At 39.9% G+C, this 15,963-nt stretch overlaps 1 protein-coding gene across 1 annotated transcript; it reads left to right on the top strand.

Moving 5' to 3' along the window:
• The first annotated feature begins 53 nt into the window (after positions 1 to 53).
• Positions 54 to 15,943, top strand: samd1b (sterile alpha motif domain containing 1b). The gene is made up of 7 exons (XM_005454827.4): positions 54 to 1,657; positions 2,723 to 2,966; positions 4,155 to 4,282; positions 8,046 to 8,094; positions 8,177 to 8,288; positions 11,412 to 11,526; positions 11,652 to 15,943. The coding sequence occupies exons 1-7, from the start codon at positions 479 to 481 to the stop codon at positions 11,793 to 11,795; spliced, it is 1,971 nt and encodes a 656-aa protein (XP_005454884.1). The 5' UTR covers positions 54 to 478; the 3' UTR covers positions 11,796 to 15,943.
• The last annotated feature ends 20 nt before the right edge of the window (positions 15,944 to 15,963 follow it).

Raw genomic sequence — 15,963 nt, 5'->3', positions numbered from 1 at the left:
CCATCACTCCCGCCTGATGCGGGGTGAAGCCGTCATCCACCCATCTGTTGACCGCGCGGCTCACTCTCATTCGCCATAACGCTCAAAAATACAACACGCAAATACCCGGCGTGTCCTCGACGGAGGCTGCATGCGTGTTTCTTTGTGCTGAAATCGACTGTGCTGCTGTAAACCGTAGGCTGATCAGAATAAGACTGCGAACAAAGAACGTGGCTCTGAGCCACGCGAACGCGAGTCAATTCCACCTTAAATGCAATTTGCGTCTCTGGCGGCAGAGACCATAGGCGCCATCTTCGGTCCACCTTAAGCGCACAATGTGGCAAACGAACGCAAGCGTACCAGCCAGGCTTCCGTCCTCATTCTCCAGCCGGGGATCGCACTTTGGCTTCCCAGCTTTGACACAGCGTCACTTGTGAAACAACAGAGAAGGAAAAAAAGACGCACTCGGGCCAAACCCCATCCGCACCAGCAGGAGAAGATGTCCGAGCCAAACAAGTACCGAGAGTGGATCCTGGAAACAATCGACTCTCTCCGCTCGAGAAAAGCCCGTCCGGATCTGGAGAGGATCTGTCGAATGGTCCGGAGACGACACGGGTCAGACCCGGACCGAACCAGGACAGAACTGGAAAAACTGATTCAAGAGCAGACGGTGCTCAAAGTTAGCTACAAGGGGTCCATATCGTACCGAAACGCAGCGAAGGTGCAGAGGAAAAGCAGAAAGAAGAGTGAGTTTACGGCCGCTGGCAGCAGCAGCAGCAGCGCGGAGGCAGCGAGGGAGCGGACCAAACACGATCATCTGAACAACAACGGCGACAGTGCGCACAGCTTCACGGACCAGGAGGAGGCAGAGGAGGACTCGGAGCCCAGCCCAGATCTACACACTCAAACATCAGGCAGCACCACCGGCAAAAAGCTCAAGCCTGCCTCCAGCCCGAGTAGCGGAAACGGGTGCCTCAGTTGTGGCGCAACAACGGGCTGTGCTGTCGGGAGCGGCTGTAAAGAGGAGAAAGCGAGTGCACCGAGAGACAAGGGATTAGGACAGCAGGCGGCGGGGGACTGCCCGTCGCCCGGTTTCGGCCACAGGACAGGCGCACACAGCGGGGCTGACGGCAGCAGGACGGCTCAGAGCAAAGCCGATGCAGTTAGCGCAGAAAAGGAGTGTGCTGTGTCCCGGGCTGACACGCAGAGCAAAACTTGCCCTGGGAGCGTCAGCAGTCTCCATCAGAATCAAAGGCAGAAGCAGTCTGTGCCCCTCAAGCCCAAACTTCGAGTCGGAGGAGGGAGCACCAAAACAACGGGGAACCACGCCAACTCGGACCTGGGCGACAGATTAGTCGCTTCTGTTCGCAGCCTGTCCGAGAAGAGCCTCCGAGGGGGCTCAGCCGCCGTGACCAGAGGCCACATGAAGCCGCTTGGGCTGAAGGAGATCCTGGGCTATCTGAGCAGCCAGGAACGACTGTCGGAGGAAAAGCTGACCCGAGGCAAAGTCAAAGTGGTCATGGAGAGAGAGGTGGCGAGGGGCAGGCTGCGCAGGACCCGCTGCGGGAACATTACTCTCCCTCTGAGAGGGGTGGTGGTAGAGGAACCGATGCCGAAGAATGCGTCCGCTGACAGACTTGCAAAGAGCGCACTGCAGGACAAACACGCTGTGAAAAAGGTGGGCAACGCTAACTTAATATTTTCGACACGTCTGGACTGTGCGGGGCTCAGCGAGCAGCTTTGGCTCGATGGATTGCCGATAAATTAATGATCGCGGGTTGAAACAGCACGCACAGCATTAGGACGCGCTTCCGTCGCCCGGCGTGTGCTTCTTTTTTTCTTCTTCTTCTTCTCGTCAAACCTCAATGTTTCAAAAAGTGTTTGAGGGGATTTGAGGAAATGCGTTATTGTCTCGGCTGCTTGTCAGCGGGATGCGACCGTGCCTGTGTTGCGTTTGTCCTCTGTAGCCTCGCCAAATGCGTGTCTCTGTCTGTGTGTGTGTGTGTGTAGCTCGGCTTCCTGCACAAAAGGTGCGGGTTACAGAGAGGAGCAGACAGCTCCGGAGCGGCTTTCCCCGGCTCCCAGGGCGAGAGCGCGCACCAAAGAGCGTCTGTGCGCGGCGCGAGCACGAGCACCTTCGGATTTCGTTTCCACTTCGCTGTTTTCGGGTCAATAACATCTGATTTCGTTCCCATAAACTTTAGCCGTGCACACCGGAGCGCGGAGTGTCTGGGCCTGCCGCGCAGTAGGCGGTGTCTGTCTAAACTTGAGACGTGCCGCTGCCGCGCTCCTGTGAGCGCTGCTCTGTCGCGCAGGCCGACGGAGGACTCAGCCTCATCAGCCGGACATCGTGTTTACTCATATAATAAAAGCGCCATTCTAACGTTTTTATTATAGCCTTCCCGTTCGTGTCCTACCACCCCTCCCGTTTCTTGCTTCATTAAGTCCTTTGTGTCATTTCTGACAGCGCACTCTCCTCCCTCTCTCTCTCCCCCTTGTGTGTGCGTGCAAACTTGGCTATAGTAGGCGGCTATCGTTATCTCTGATGTCTTTCTCCAAGTGGGGGGTGTTTATGAGCAGCACTGTCTGCCCCGGAGAAGCTCAGCAGACCTCATATGCTCTTAAAACCCTCAAAACTCAGGGAGCGATTAACTTAGCTTTAAACTCATCTCGAAAAGCAGTGCACCCCCCCCCATTTTTTTTTATTGCGTTTCTTCTGATACAACTTTATGTGTGCTTGCAGCCGCCGTCACCCTCTCTCCAGGAGAATGAGCCGATGGAAACAGCCAGTGAAGAAGAGGAACGGGAAGACAAGGAGGAAGAAGAGGAGGAGGATGATACTCGGAGTTCTGAGGAGGAGGGAGGACTATCCCCGGTAGCCATGACAACCGAACCAGTGCTCATTGAGAAAATCAGAGAAGATGCTGAGATCCAGAAAGCATCAAAGCAGGAGAGCCCCCAGCAGGAGCAGCAGGAGGGAGGCAAAGGTGTGTGCACTGAATGGCTGTGTGTACTCAGAGGCAGCCTCATTAAAGGACTAGTAATATTCTCACGGTTGTATTAAATAGCTCTTTACTGAGCACTGCTGCTGCTTCTTAAAACTTTCGAGTGGTTACTTGGGTTTTTTTTCAAACAGAGTTCCAACTTTAAATTGGACTTTTTTAAGTTTTTAATTTCGCTTCAACAACAAGTTAAAACTCCAGACTAATACTAATAATTAATAACTAATACTAATAATTATTTAATACTTGAATAATTTTTCCTTTCTTTATGTTTTGCTATGAAAATGGGAATGTGGGCAGCAACTTATTGAACTTTGCAGACATATATGGAAATAGAGTTTGTACAATTCTGAGGCATTTCAAAGTCAATATTTGGCTTGAACACCTTTGTTCTTCAGCACAGACTGAACTTGCTTAGGTAAGCATTTCTGTTATTTTTTAAGTAGTCTTCAGGAATTGTTATCCAGGCTTCCTGAAGGACATTTCAAAGCTCTTCTTCCTTTTTGCTCAGGTCTCTGGCAAGATGATCTCACTGTGCCTCAGTAATGTTGATGTCTGTATTTGGACCTGTTGCTACTGATTTTCAGTTCAGTTCTTATGTAATTTGCCATGCATCAGCCCTTTCCCTGTTTTTCTTTCTTAAGAATGGCTTCTTGACAACCACCCTTCCACTGACACCATTTCTTATGAGGTTTCACTGCGTCAGTCCGTACACATTTTCTTTAATAACACAAAGAAATTGTGTTATCTTTGACACATTTTGTGAAGTCAGTTAAAGGATTGGGAACACATTATGTATTTTTGCTACTGGGTGCTGGTAATAAAGCGCCTACACATACAATTGTTAGGTAACTTAAAAAAACAAAACAGTAGTCCTCTGTGAATGGCCAGTTACCAGGACTGGACAGAAAATGAATGAAAAAGCAACCAATGTCCAAAAGAACCTTCAAAATACCTTCCTGGACTCAAGAGCACTTTAATAAATCAGAAGAAAGTCTGGCTCCTTGGAAGTAAACTATAAAGAAATGAGTAGTAGCTCAAGACTTTTTGACAGTACTGTACACAGTAAATTACATAAATAGTTGCTCCTATGCTACCATTAAAGTATTTTCAGATATAGAATTTCCTTTCTTCAGTCTTTTTACCTTGCTTTGACTTTTTTTTTTTTTCCAGGTTTACCGGTGCTTGATTTCCTCCCCGACACACCGGTTCAGGGAGCCTCGCAGTCACAGAGTAATGGTCCAGTCATGGAAGAGAGAGCTGGTTCCCTTGATCAGATACCAATGGAGGTGCAAGTGAGTGTAAGTACATGTGTCATCCACTTAGTTTTTGTTTTGTTTGTTTTTTTTCAACCATTCAAAATGGTTTGACTGATAGTACACAAGTATTATAAGTACGCTGGAGAATTAAATGTGAAAGTATTCCTTGTGTAGTAATGCTCTTTTCCTAGAGGAGTGGTCATTAGTGAAAATCCTAAATTACAAGTTAAATGTTTGCAAAAAAAACCCCAAAAGATGTGAATTTGGACTATTCTAACCATGAATTGACTTCTACCTTTATCCTCCATGATGCTGCCTATATGATGTCAACAACTCAGTGTCTGTATCTGCCAAAACTTTCTCAGACTTTTCAGTTTTCCTGGTCAGGAACTCGTTTTTCCGATTATTTCAAAAGTGTCTAACTGCCAACTAACTTAAATATCTAATCAGCCAATCACATGGCAGCAGCTCAGTGCATATCGACCTGTGAACATAATCATGACAACCTGCTGAAGTTCAAACTGAGCTTCAGAATGAGGAAGAAAGTTGATTTAAGTGACTTAGCATGGTTGTTGGTACCAGACAGGCTGGTCTGAGTATTTCAGAAACTGCTGATCTGCTGCAACTTTCCTACATAATCAGCTATAGGATTAACAGAGAATGGTCCGAAAAAGAGAAAATATTCAGTGAGCAACAGTTCTCTGGGTAAAAATGCCTTGCTGATGCCAGAGGTGAGAAAATGCTATCCCTTTATGATAAGAGCATACCCACCTTCTGAGGATAACGTGCCATATCACAAAGGTCAAATCATCCGAAACTGGGGGGTATTTTCAACATGACAATGACTTCAATTCATCGACATCTTTCACATATTTGATCTTTTCTCAATTTCCTTAAAAGCGTGTTTTCAGCATCTCTTCAGAAGGAAGGAGGAATCATCTGAAGGCAGAATCAGAGTTCTGTACTCACTTGACTGATCTGAGGTTGTTGAGGAAATTTCCATATGTTAGTCTGTTTAAATATACAAGCCAATTATTTTTTATCAGAGTAAGGAAAGCTACTATTACACCTAGTACAAATATCAGTAGAAACCTTGAAATAAAAATAAAAAACACTCACAATATACTTATAATAATAAAGAAATCAAAACAGGAAATCCCAAAGTCAGCCTAATCAAAAATAATCAAAAACTCAGAGCACGAGAATGGAAACAAACATTTAAACCCAAAAACTCAAAATCCTGCAACCAATTACAGAAAATCCATCTCATGCATTTGCCCTGTTTAACCAATTGAACCAAGTTTAGCACATAGTTAGATCAGTTCAAGCAATATTCAGCTGCTCTTAATGTTTATGTCCCGGTATTAAGCAATAAATCTGAGAGCAAACTTTCAGCAAACTCAATAATGTGCAATACTTGTTAACTCATCAAAAAACTGTCTCAAATAAATATCCATCCATCCATCCATCCATCCATCCATCCATCCTCTTCTGCTTATCTAATTCAGGGATACTAACAACTATAAAAATAATAATTAAACATATTAAAGATTTCACATTATATTTTCTTCTGCACTGCTTTTAGAAGTTATTATTTAAATGGTTTTGTAGGTCTTATAGGTCTAACTGTCACAATGTAACTACAATTCGTGATTGTGAAATTACAAAACTTGGATAAAAATGTAAAAAATTAAACCTGATTTTAAGATAACCTCCTTGGGCAGTCTTTCACCACTTCCAACATTCTTGTAGATCATTCCAAGAAAGTTTTGTTACCTTTAGTACTTGTGCCAGCGACACATGCTGGATTTCCAAAAACAAAATTCCACTGAGCCAAATCTGATGAGTAGATTTAAAATAAATCTCAGGTACACAATGGCATGTTCCAAGAATCATCTTATTTTCCATTACTGTTCTCCATCAAACATGTCAGGGCATTATAGTCTGTGTTAACTGAAGTTGTCGCTGTTAGTGTTAAAAAAGCAGCAAACATGCCTCTAGTTGGGTTCCTGATGTGATGAGTCACTTTATGGTTGCAAAGTGTGGCCTCTTTAGCTAAAACCGCTGTTTGGTCACTGGGTTACAATCAGAGAACCAGCTCTGAATGGGAGTGATTATCCTTGAAATGATGGCTGGGTCCATTTTTGACACAGAAGTCAGTGTTTTGCTCTCTGCAACAGCAAAATCTCAAAAGTGCAAGTTCTCCCTTTCACTGGAAAACCAAATATTACGTTATGATTAATGTTGAATGCCCACGCTTTGTCACACTTTAGATAATTATACAATCAGGAAATGTCTTACACTTTACCACAGGATATGCCCAATATGTGATTAAGAGCCTGATGCTGATTAACGGGTTATTAAGGAGGAACAAAATGTTAAAAAGCGTGCAAGTACAGAGTGAGCTAGACTGACATCTCTCTGACCCTTTCATTAGTTCTGTTGTTCTGATTTGGGTGGGGGAGTTATACCTTTACCACTTTTATTAACTTATGCAAAATAGTGCTTTTAAATGTGTATTCCTGGTAAGAGTTCTGAATGCCAGAAAAGAAGCCTCTAGCAACACTGAATTTTTCAAGAGGTTCAAATAAATTATAAGAAAATGTAGCAGGCAGATTATTCTTGTTTAGTAATTATTTTTTTAACTATGGTCCACACTGATCTAGAAAATGTAATCAGAGTAAACAGCAGTTTATCACACACTCTTAACATTTCACCAGCAACATACCCAAACACTGAAGCCGTGGGCATGCTGAGCATTAGTAGTAGTTTTTATATGAAAATGATTAAAAGAGATAATAAGTACCTGATAAAGGACGTTATCAGGTATCAGTGGTATATATGGTACATGAATGTTGATATACACTGCTTCAAAATGTGTTAGACCACCACCCAGTGTAAGGTTTATTAAAGGTATTTGTAACTATCAAAATCCTGTTTTTTCATGTTTCTATAACTGTTTAATCCACCACTGTGTGCATGCTCTTTAACTGAAATATTTTTTGTGATAAACTATAATTATTGTTGTTATCCACAAATTTTCAAATTTAATGTTTTACAAAAGCAAAAAAAAAAAATGAAAGTAAATTATAATTTTTAAATTAAAGATGCCAAATTACAGCTATTTACTTGCATTCCTGAACAGAAAAATTAGTTAATCAATTCCAGCGTGGCGCTCAAATTTGATTTGCACAATAAATAAGTACATATGTATGTATATATATATATATATATATATATATATATATATATATATATATATGCCCATAGCATATAGCCACTTTAACTTTTTTTGAATATATACCATGCAATGCTCAACCTAGCACTTATTATCCAAGAACTTCTTATGTATTGTGTAATGACAATGTCAACAGAGGAGTGATTTCAAATGCAGTTACAGAGTTTTGTTAGTTAAAGTAATGAGAGGTTCAGATGCTACTGGTTAGTATATGGAGGCATCCATTTATCTCCAGGAGGCTTTTCTATGCTTTCAAAAGTCGGGCAGAAAAATCCTATTACAGAAGCTGTCTAAGGCAGACTTCAGTTCTCCACCAGGGTGACTCATCAGCTTTGTCAAACTTGGCCCCCCCACCAGTCCACTTCATACCTTTGCACATCATCATTTTTACTCCCACAGCAGATGGTCTCAATGTCCCACTGTGGTTTTGTCATGATGCATCTTCATGCTGCTAGCTCCTCTTGTCCTTCATTTTAGGCGGAGGTCATATGACTCTCTCTGTATTGCTCTGCCACTCCCTCTTTGCATTTAATTTGACCCCCCTCTTTCTTTCCTCTCTATACACAGAATCAGACACAGCATGATGGAATAAACCACAGCTCCTCAGACTTTAACGGTGAGTTTCGTTTCATTGATAATCTCAAACTGAGTGCATGTTCGGGTTTCACGACAAGGAATCATACTTGCCTCCTTCGTAGATTTGGAGTGTAAGACAGAGGTCGGTGTGTCGTCCTGCCTGCTAACACCCACAGCCTCCCCAAGAGACTCCAGCCGATCTGAAGAACGAGGGATAACCGTTAGCAGTGGAGTGTGAGTACAGCAGAGATGTTGCAGATACTGATGCATGCATTCACACAAGTGTTAGAAAACTATGAACAAAAGTCAACAGCTTCTTTGTGTGAAATTCTAACGATACATACCAATATATATGTTAAAAATATCAATTTGGTGCTGATACAGATTTTATTTCTGCTTTGTTTTTTGTGTGTTTGCTCCCTTTTTAACGCTTGCTTTTATGCTAGCAAACCAAAGAATTCCACAAACTCTTTAAAGTTTTTCAGATGTTCATCAAACTATCTTTCAACGCAAACATTTTCTCTCTTTCCCGAGTTTTCCTGCCCACTCTCTGCACTATCCTGCCAGCTAAAAAAAAAAAACAGACTGAAACTAAAACCCACACACTCACATTTACACCTCCCATTATTCTCTTTACGGGGTCTGTCTTGTCTTGCAGTTTCTTGAAATACCTTGGAGTGATGCGTTGTCCTTCTCTGTATGCTGTCATTTTCTTCAAAACAGTAATAATTTGAAAAAACAGGACTGAAACTAATCAAATTGAAACATTTTCAAACAAGAAAACTATTCCTAAAACTAAAAACCGTTTAGATTAAAAAATATGAATTACAAAACTTTAATAACTCTGCAACAGATTTCTCACTGCAGTCCTGCACAGACCAGTGTGCATTGTAACATTTGACTGATTAAAATTAAATAAATAAAATTGAGTTTATTTCATATTTTGATCAAGTTTAGATAGATAGACATTAACACATATTTTTTTCTTGGTGATGCTCTGCTGAGCCAATTCTGCCGGATGATTTACTTCTTGTTTGTTTTGGAGGCTTTTTTTTCAGATAAGGTCATGTGATGAAGAAAGTACGCCCTGATTCTATTACGGGTTTAAAATATCAGGATACCTTAAAAAAGACACCTGGTCTTTAGCAGGTTCTAAAATTAGAACATCAGATGAGCTACAAAACATGACATATTATACCGTGTTTTTATTTATATCATTTATAACTAAATACAGAAGCAGTGTGTGAAAAACTAAGTAAACATTGATAGGAATTAACAGGGTAATAAGCAGCCAAATGCACTTGATTAACTAATCATCAACAAGCGTAACTACCTCTTTAAAAGCAGGTTTTTAGCAGTTTGCTGGTCTGGAGCATTCAGGTGTGTGTTAACACAGTGCAAAAGAATAAACACAGCAGCAATGATCTTGGTGAAGCAATTGCTGCTGCCCATCAATACAGGGAGGGTTATAAGACCATTTCCAAACTTTTTAAAGTCCATCATTCTGCACTGAGAAGGATTATTCACAAGTTGAAAACATTCAAGACAGCTGTCCATCTTCCAAGCAGTAGTTATTTTTTGTTTCTGCTGTTTCTTGTTGTGTACATATTAATTATTAATGCTATTTGCAGTACACTTTTGTACAATCTTAGTTTTATATTTTTAGTTTTCTTTCCTTTTTACTATTCTCTACATAGCATTTTTTGCACTACCTCTCATTATAAGGCCTTCACTATGGGCCTCTGGTACCTTTCCTTTGAAAATGTTGTTTTTATTGTGTAATATACTATGTTTTTTTTATTTTTCTTGCTGCTGTAACACAGCAATTTCCTTTGCAGGATCAATAAAGTATCTATTTGTCTGTCTGTGTAGACATACCAGTAAATTCCTTCCAAGGTCAGACCCTTCAATGCTTAGAGAAATTGCAAAAAACCCCAAGAACTCGGTCTCACATTTTACAGGTCTCAGGCAGCATGTTTAATGTTAAATTCATTACAAGTCAATTAGAACAAGACTGACATGCGTGGATTGTTTGGAAGGGTTGTCAGCAGAAAACTTCTTCTTGCTAAAAGAGAACATGGCAGCGCAACTTAGGTTTGCAAAGTTGCATCTGGAAAAAAGATGAATCTAAGCTGGAGATGTTTGGCCATAATGCTCAGTGTCACATTTAGAAAAAACCAAACAGCGTATGAACACAAACACCTCAGACCAGCTGTCAGTACGGTGGTCGAGGGGTTATGAATTAGGCTTGGTTTGCAGCCACAGGACCTGGGCATCTGTCAGTCATTGAGTTGAGCACAAACTCCTCTGTATACCAAAGTATTCTAGAGTGAAATGTGAGACTGTCTGTTCGACAGATAAGGTTGTCCCAAATTGGATCTTGCAACAGGACAATGATCAATGAGAACAGCAGCAAATCTACAACAAAATGGCTAAAAACAGAAAATAATCAAGGTGTTCCAATTGCCCATGGAAAGTCTAGACCTCAACCTGATTGAAACACTGTGGTGGGACCTTAAGAGAGCTGTGCATAAACAAATCCCCTCATTGAACTGAAGCAACGTTGTAAAGAAGAGTTGGCCAAAATTCTTTGACAGTGATGTGAGAGACTAGTAAACCCACAGAGTAAACCATTACAGTGAGTTATTGCTGGCAGAGTTGGTTCTACAAGGTGGCATTTATTATAATATATAAAACCCTGAAAGGACAGTGTACTTTCATTTTCACATGATTTTACATGTGAAGAACATCCGACATTTGTTTAGTGTCATATTTGATATTTGCCCATATTTGATGGACTCTTTTCAGCTAATATGGACGTGACCACCCATAAATTAAAACTAAACAATTGTACTTAATCTGTGAGATCTCAGGTTCAATCTGCAGACGGGACACAAAAAAGTTATAATATTTTAACAGTTGTGTGAGTTTAATTTCCAACTAATCACCACCAAGCACTTAATCACAGGATATTGTGTAGTGCAATATAAGCTCTTCCCTGATTACATTACACACTTAAAATAAAGTGAGACATATGATTATACCAACTGTGACACAAAAGTAATCACTGAAACACAGGAAGTCAATGCATATTATAATAGAAGGGAATGACTTCTGCAAGGTTAGACAAAGTGATCCAGATCAGCACCAAACTCTAATAGGTTTTTTCTCTGCCCCCACCTCTCCACCAGTTTTATGAAATGAAAAAGCATTGATAGGTTTTCTGCAGTCATGCTATGCACTATAGAATTTACAAACAGGAAAAATAAATCTGGCAGCACTATAACTGTTAAAACTGACTGTTTCAACATCTCCTCCTGCATGTTGTCTGTTTGACCGACTTTTTTATTTTTGCAGGCTCATGAAGTCTGAGGGCGTCAATGGGAGCCCAGTAAACTGGACAGTGTCAGATGTTGTCAGTTATTTCACAGCAGCGGGTTTCCCTGAACAGGCTGCTGCGTTCAGGACCCAGGTAAGGCTGTGATCTTCCTTAGTTGCCACTAGAGTGCACCATACAGAAGCTCAATGGCTTGCACTTCACTTTAAACACTTGTAATCAACATGCACCTGCATGCGCTGTTTTGCTCTCTTCATTAGGAAATCGATGGAAAGTCACTTCTCCTCATGCAGCGTAATGATGTTTTGACTGGCCTGTCAATCAGACTTGGCCCCGCCCTCAAGATCTATGAACGTCATGTAAAGGTTCTGCAGAAAACACACTTTGAGGATGACGACTGCTAACAGCATGAATCAAATACAAGCAGACTGTTATGTTTGTATCTACATATAGCTAACGTAGTATAAAAATGCATGCATGATATACAGTACAATACACTTCACTTTTCATCTCATGTCACACAACACATGCAAACACAGAAACACAGGTACGCACACACCGTTGTTTCTTATCCTCCTGCCTCTTGACATCAGAAATGAGACTGGATTTTCTAGACAACAAGGGTTTTCTATCAGAGCACAAGTGTCGGAGGGAGGAAGTAGAGCAGAGATTTTCAAACAACCATGCAATTTCTCCTTTAAGACAAACAAACAACAATTAAGCACTTTGCAATTGTACTGATTAAACTGTGCAAAATGTTTTTGTTTAAGCTGTCACTTCATGCTGACTTTTATGCACATTTTGAAAGCGGCATGTTTTTTTCTGGGACTTGGGGAAGGGGTCATTTGCATTTTTGGGCTATGATCTGAGAATTTTCTTGTTGGTGTATACCTTTCCTTCTACAAATAGACAGAACATGTTGAAAAGGACAGCAAAGAAATTAGAGGTTGACCGGATTTGAGACATTCCCAAAGCTGAAATAGGCTGATGATGGCTGGCATGATGAACCTTTATATTGTTCTCTATGTTTAAAACAAATTCTGTGCAGGGTTATTGAAATTGCTGGTTAAAGCAATAAACTGACTAAGATGTTTGAGGGGCGTTTGGACCATGTCAGCTTGTCAGCTGGTTGATTTTGTGTAACTTAATATCTCATATGGAAAATGTATTTTTTAAATCTGCTTGGGGCTATGCATCACCACCTCATATGCTGGTTTTACAGAGATACACTTTGATATTTGCTTTACATCAGACTTTACTTCTTTAATAGACACCTAAAATCGCATGTCACACAGAACTGTTTAACTATCTTATGTAGGTCCAATTTTCTAGGAATTATGAGTAAGCTGAGAGCTTTTTTCCTAAACAAACTAAATGGATCGATCTACTGGGAGTGATCCACTCATCAGTGATGACTTACACAAAGAGTGTAATTTTTAAGTGTATTTAAAAGTGTTTAAGTGGAACTTCAGTTATTGCGACATCTTGGACCAGAGTTAAGATGTTGTGATTTCTTGAAGACAGTTCATCCTCAAATCCACTTTAAGGGAACTATTTAGTACTTTATTACTAAAAGAGATATTGCAGCTCAGCTGAGGGGGATAATAGTCACTCTCTTTGTAGTCACATTGATAAGATTAATGGGTGTAGCTCAGTAGAAAGAAATTTGTTCCTAACAGAAACTGCTCACCCAAAAGCAAAGTGATTGGATTTTTTTTTTATGTTATTTTCACTGAGTCACTGCTGAGTTATTCCAAACTAATGTCATTTAGACTCTGGACGCCTCCTCACTGATTTTAGATCAACAAATCAAGACATGATTGAAGTGCAAGCTTTAACAAACAAATTGGAATAACAGCTATTTTTGTACATAGTCCTCAGTTTCCAGAGGCTAAAAAGTAATTGGACAACTGACTGACAGGCACCTTCATGGTGATGCCGTTATCTTCGTTATTTCATGACAAAGTGCAGAACAGATAAAATATTTGTTGCTGATTCCAAATACCAAGCTTACATTTGGTAGTTGTTCGCTGGAATTCGCATTATGAGGTCCAAAGAAAACTGAAATATTAATCAACCACTAATTAAGTATTTCTAAAGTGTACAATCAAGAGACATTTACATGAATGAAAAAAAGGGTTTACAACAAAGCTCAAACTGCTGGTTATACAAGAACAAGAAGGGCAGATTACAGCAGAAAGTATCTAAAGGAGCCTGCACAGTTCTGAAGAAATATTGCAAAGAATAACCAGAATGATGGCGACAGAAACATACCATACCACATCATCCATCAAACATGGTGCAGGCATGTAATGGTATGGACATGTGTGGCTGCCAACACAACTGGCCCTCTAGTGTTTATTAATATTGCGATTGCTGATAGAAGTGGCAGAATTAGTTCTAAAGTGTGCGAGGCATTGATCTCCGCTGAGTTCAGTTTCAGCCAAAAGTTCAAAACTGATCCGAGAACCCTTCAGTTTGAAAATGGATAGTGACTCAAAGCGCAGGGCAAAAGCTGCCCAAGAGTTTCTTGAGGTAAAGAAATGTGATATTCTTCAATGGCTAAGACAGTCACCTGACATGGTTTTAGTTATTAAATATAGAAATGGTGGCAGAAAGACCCACAAAGAGCAACTGAAGGAGCAACAGTAAAGTCCTGGAAGAGCATCTAAAGGAGTAAATGCAGCATTTGATGATGTCAGTTTTCATCAAAAAAACCATCTCCGATTTATTTTGTTTTTTCAGGCTAATGATAGCTTCCTTCACTTGCATCAACACCACTTTGGACCTCACTGAGAATTAAATGCAATCCTTTTAGGGGCTTTTATCAGCTGTATTTATCATGGATTAACAAGGGAACAGACCTCATCTGATCACAATCATACTTTTTAGCCTGCAGTAGGCATTTGGTAATGTCCATTGGTTCTAGACTTCAAGGTTTACAGCAAAAGTATTCAAATTAATCCTTATTTTTAAATTTGTCTTATTCAATTACTTTTGAGCCTCTGAAATTGGGGACTTTGTATAAAAATGTGTGCGAAACGGTTAATGCAATACTTTTGTTAAAACCCTTTGAAGTCTGCACTTGAGTCACATCTTCAATGCTTGATTTAAAATCTTCTGTGGTGGTGTGCAGCTCTGTAACTGTGCTATCGTCCAAATATTTGAGGTTTTAGAGACCAGAGAAAAAAATATTTCAATTTGATTTCTGTATGAACTTCCTCTTTAATATGACGACATACGTCAGATCATCATGAATCAACCACTAGCTTTAAATGTAAAGTCTTTTGTATGGTATTTTCAGCGTACACTCTGAATCGTTGAGAATGATTTAGCTCGATGTATTGAAAACACTTTAGTGCTGTTCAGTCAACACCAATGTAAGATAACAGTGAAACAGGATGCAGCAGCAAAAGGTAGCATGCCTTACATTTAAAAAAAACTTAACTTTGTTAGTTGCTTCTGTTAGCTAGTTACACTTGGCAGTTACTCTTTAATATTTAGTAAATAGATTTTAATTTTGTCATGCGTAACTAGGAAGAGCTTGAAGGGACAGGCAGCTGGTTCAATCTTTTGCCTTCCTGGGTCTATGAAAACACCTGATTGTTACATTTAACAGGGACAGTGCATTTTAATGGACAATGTAAAAAACATAAGATAAAAAAATCCCAAATTTGGGCAAAAAACACTAAAAGTGGTTAACTTACATAACAAAGGCTCAAGTCTTATAGACATGCTTACTTCTTTTGTGCCTATAGATATTACTGATATTCAACATTAAAGAAAAAATACTGCTTTTGTGGCCTATTCAATGTAGAAAGCACCTAAGAAGCATCTAAATATCTCTGTGAAACCAGCTGCAGAGTAAAGTTCAGCTAATTGAACTGAAATCAGCCAATAAGTCACATCTGAACTATTCATAATAATGTCAGTATATATATATATATATATATATATATATATATTAAAACAAACCCATTTGGCTGATTGTTAATTACTAGGATTACATTATTTACTGAGAGATGTTGTGGGTAAAGTTGAGTCGATCAATCAACTAATCTCATACCACCAGCATTTTTTAATGGCTTTTATTGACTGATAACGACAAAAGGCAACCAAATGTGTCCAGTTGTCATATAATTTATTTCCATCTGTCCTGTAACAGCATACATTCCATGTTTATGATACAAAAACTGTAATTTTGTCTCTTTTTCTTATTTTTATTTCTTTTTTTTTCAGCATATCCAAAACATTTCAACGTACACTGATGTGTAAATCAGATTCAATGTTTCTTTGTGCATTTAAACCTCCTCTACCTCTCACTGTCTTTCCAATAACTGTGTTTGAAAGATTATTACCATTAGAAAGAAGAAAGTGTTCGATGTGTTGTTAACATCATTTCCTTCATGTTTGTTAAATCTGTTGGAGGGAACAACTCGAGTCCTGATTCTCACAAGGGGAATGTACAGTATGTTTAAGCCCTTGTAGCTTGTTTCCTTTCATTTGTTTAAACAATTTAGTAATAAAACATTAAAATAAAATTTAAAAAATCCACAGTGAGTGAATGCTCCG

The sequence above is a fragment of the Oreochromis niloticus genome, linkage group LG6, assembly GCF_001858045.2.
Source record: "Oreochromis niloticus isolate F11D_XX linkage group LG6, O_niloticus_UMD_NMBU, whole genome shotgun sequence".
NCBI classification, from domain to species: Eukaryota; Metazoa; Chordata; class Actinopteri; order Cichliformes; family Cichlidae; genus Oreochromis; species Oreochromis niloticus.
Note: the sequence above shows the minus strand (reverse complement) of the source record. Positions and strands in the feature narration are given on the sequence as shown.